Source organism: Atta cephalotes (assembly GCF_000143395.1).
Source record: "Atta cephalotes unplaced genomic scaffold scaffold00013, whole genome shotgun sequence".
Classification (NCBI taxonomy): Eukaryota; Metazoa; Arthropoda; class Insecta; order Hymenoptera; family Formicidae; genus Atta; species Atta cephalotes.
The window spans coordinates 1,346,515-1,350,828 of NW_012130077.1; the positions used below are offsets into that span (position 1 = coordinate 1,346,515).

At 33.8% G+C, this 4,314-nt stretch overlaps 1 protein-coding gene across 1 annotated transcript in view; it reads left to right on the forward strand.

Annotated features, from left to right (window-relative positions):
- Positions 1–3,281: 3,281 nt before the first annotated feature.
- LOC105617435 (NGFI-A-binding protein homolog) overlaps positions 3,282–4,314 on the forward strand; it is a 7,999-nt gene continuing 6,966 nt past the window's right edge. Inside the window, exon 1 of the mRNA XM_012198989.1 lies at positions 3,282–3,420. Within this exon, the coding sequence (XP_012054379.1) occupies positions 3,282–3,420 (139 nt within the window). The remainder of the gene's footprint in view (positions 3,421–4,314) is intronic.

Sequence of the window (4,314 nt, forward strand, 5' to 3'; positions counted from 1 at the left end):
TATCACATATACGCGGTATTAATAAAGTCGTGAAAACGTGAATAAGATGTCAGCCACGGCGATATAAATAAATGGCGGGCGGCAATAATAATGAGAGCGAAGCGTAAAAGCGAGAATTGATGCAAAAACTATGGGGTGGAGTTCGTGTACTGGCGGCCTATACGGGAATTTTGCTGGCCGAGCTGGCTTATTCGCGAAAATGCAAGATTCGTGAACTGATATTTGGCCTTGCCATGCACAACATACATATTTTTGTTACAATGAGAATTATTCAGAAATATAAAAACAGATGAAAAATATAACAGAATAACGAAAAATATTATTTTGACCTAAAACTGACGAATGCTTTTTACAAGATTTACTCCGAGTCCCTTTGATCTACTTTCTTCTCGTCAAAATGTCGGGCTAACAGTTTTCGAGTATTCAGCGAATAAAACACTTTTTTGACAGATTGTGCTTCAAATAAATAAATAAATCACAAAATATCCCCTTTCATTTAATTTCAAGTAGATTTTAATAGAATTTTAATTAAAAAATGGAAGATTATGCGATTTATCAAAAAGAGCACAATTAAGAATCGAAATATTTAAAATAAATAATTGTTTGACAAGAAATAAATTGTAATATAATAGTACAAATTTAAATATTACAATAATAAATGAATCATGATTCAATCGATATAAGTTTCAATCTCAAAAACAAAACTGATCCACTAGTTTTTTTTATTTCAGTGAACACACAATTAATATACAACTTTGTTAAACAATAGTAAATGAAAATCGATCGAAAAATTCAATAAATAAATAAAGAATACCATATTTAATAAAAACAAGTCCTAATAATATTTTTGTGTGAATTTTTATCGTTGCTTGAATTGGAAATTGCAAACATTCACAAAAAATATGATTAGACACCCGTTTTGACCAAATATGGAATTCTTTGCTTACTTATATGGAATTTCATTAATTTGCTCTATTTTTTATTTTATGGAGTTAAAATTTAATTTCTTAAAGGCTTACTATCTTGCATAAATGCTCTCTCAGTGCTTTGGTGAATGCTTTTCCTATGATGTTTCACTCCAGAAATGCGCAATTGATGGCCAATCAGAAAATTAGCCCAAAATATTATAAGTCAATATAGAACCCCCCTATTAGAAACCTATTAGTACCAATAAAAAATTTTTTATTCATACACCGAAATTATATTCGACCGCCATTATAAGCAATGAAACACTTTGTATTTTTATATCATGGCTTTCCCTCTTCATTTGTCCTTCTATCGTTCCGCCGAGGATCCTGCTGACCCAAGGCACGGCTCTTCCACGTAGATCCTTTTTTCGTAGGTCGCAGTTCGCGCTAGAAAAATCTCGCGGAACGAGTCGCCACCCCGCCGTCGCCGTCGTTGTCCCCGTCGTGACCGTCGTTGGCAGCGGGGACTTATTCGCGGACCCGAGAGGCCGCGATGTACGAGCGTGAGACCGGGACCCAGGCTCGTAATAAGACCCGCCGGCCAGTTTTTTTTCCGGCTCCTCTCTCTTCCTCTCTCCGTGTCTCTTTCTCTCCCTCTCCAGTCTTTCTCTTACCTCCACGACCTCTTTCTTCGGTTTTACCCTGCGCTCTTCTCTCTCTCCCTCTCACTCTCCCTTCTCTCCAACGGCGGCACCGTATTAATTTATACGCGGTACGTGTGTGCACGCCGCTTTTTCTCGCAGTTCCTCGAAATTTGCAAGAAACTAGTCGGACACTCTGGCGTCCATTCGCTTGTCATCCGAAGAGACAAACTCGCGCGATCGTGCCGGAACGGAACGGCGGCGAAGACAACGAAGATCGCGGGTAATCGCGAAACGAGGGTAGCGCTTGCTAATAGACTAAAATAGAATTAATCTCATTCCTAATTTGCCTAAACATATGGTATCAATAATGATAATCTTATAAAAGTGCAAAAAAAAATATATATTTTCGAAGCAGATCTTAGTGCCTAATCATTTCACAAAAAGTGAATTTATATATTCCATTCTGCAAATCAAAAATTTTTTCGATCGATGAAATGCAATTATGAACAGAATTAGAGTAATATCAATACAAGCAATTCAATAATTTTTTTATACTACTAAACATTTTAAAAAGGTATTATAATTTGATGTTAATTTAAACGTTTAATGCCATTTCTATCAACGTAGATTAACTTTAATCTCGGTTCGACTTACTCTTTTTCTAATCTTTAGAATTAGAAAAAGACGAAGAATAAGTTGAAAGAGAAAGTTAATCTACGTTGGTGGAAATGGATATAAAAATTGTAAATAATATTTACAGACATATTTCCGAACGAATTTATCTTGGCTCTTATTTAAAATTAAATAATAGAGGAAATTGTGCGGCCGCAATTAGCGATAAAGGATCGCTTCCAACCGATTAGCAATTTTTGGCTTTTTATTACAATAGTAATAATCAGCCACGCAAACTGCCGTCTCTCTACTCTTTTCTTATCCGTCCATGATCTCGACAATCAATTACATCATAATTAGATAGATGCAAGGATCATTAATATTCCACAGATGATTGAATTGAGCCTAAAGCCATAATCACACCATAGGTTTCCGGTTATGGTTTTACTAGTTGAGAATTTTATCTTAGCAATCACATCTAACATTTCTAACATTTTTATCTATTTGTTAAAAAAGTATCCTAGGGATAATGATTAATAAATATCGAAAATATTGTAACGGTTCTTGGCTCCCTTCTCCGCTGGTATATTCATGCCCTACTTTTATTTTGTATTACTTCATGTTATACTTCGAGATATGCGTTATCATAAAGAAATCGAATCAGGATCACATTGCAATGTTATCAAATCCTCACGCGTTTGATGCATATATGAAGTAATGAATGATATATTTGCTTGGCTTTAAGCTGTAATCATACAATAGATGTTAATTACGATTGCCGGTTGTTGGTTCTATCTTAGCCAATTACAATGCAGCGAGTATGGACCATCTGCAATGTGATTGCTAAGATAAAATTCTCAACTAGTAAAACCGTAACCGGAAACCTATGGTATGATTATGGCTTTAGGCTCAATTCAATCATCTGTGGAATATTAATGATCCTTGCATCTATCTAATTATGATGTAATTGATTGTCGAGATCATGGACGGATAAGAAAAGAGTAGAGAGACGGCAGTTTGCCGTGGCTGATTATTACTATTGTAATAAAAAGCCAAAAATTGCTGATCGGTTGGAAGCGATCCTTTATCGCTAATTGCGGCCGCACAATTTCCCTTAATGAATCACTTTAACGAATACGATGTGCGATTTGCAGTGGTGCAGACGTCCGTGCCGCAGAACGAGGCCGAGCTGCAACTGTACAGAGTGATGCAGCGTGCCTCCCTGCTGGGATACTACGACACACTTCTCGAGATGGGTAAATATACAAACGAAAATGTATCTATGTACGTTGAAAGACATTTTAATGTGCACTTTTGGATCCAGGGAACTATTTCAATCCAATATCTTAATACTCGTATCAGGCTAATATTATATTTGTCGCACGAAAAAATTTTAAAGTATAATTGTTTATAGGAAAGATTCTCAAATTTCTATATAGTCAATCAAGGCTTGAAATTTTTGTACGACAATATGTAATATCAGTTTCAGACTAAAGATTGAGATTGGATTGGAATTTGATAATCAACACAAATTAGTTCATTTAACTTGATATTTGTTTTATTTCTTTTGATTCGTTAAATTCCAATCCAATCTTAATCTCAGTTTCTAATCTTATTATCTGATACAGGTACAATACGTATTTCTAGATCCCGGGAAAATATTCCAATCTAGGAGACATCTTGATTCGCAGATTCTAATCCCTATAAATGCACAGTTCTAAACAATCTTTTGTGGAGATTGTAGAGAAAAAAGATATTAAATTGTTATTATAAAATATTATTACAAAAAATAATTGATTTTCAGACAATTAAAAATTTATTCTCTTATTGATTAAATCTCTGGCTGGAGTATTTATTTTATTAGGTTGCATATGTTTTCTGCTGTATCAATCTAATAGTAGACATAAAATATTGATTGTTTAAAAATTAAGATCGTTCGATGCGTTTTTTACTATTTTAAAAATTGAGAATATTTGTTGACGTATTTTTTTCCCATGAACTTTTTGATGTTTTGGCTAATTTCGAATCAATTTTTTTTTTAACAATAATAGAAAATCGTTCTTTATTGCAACTCGTTGAAATTTACTTGAACTGAAGAATATGATTATATATATATATATATATATATATATATATATATATATATATAG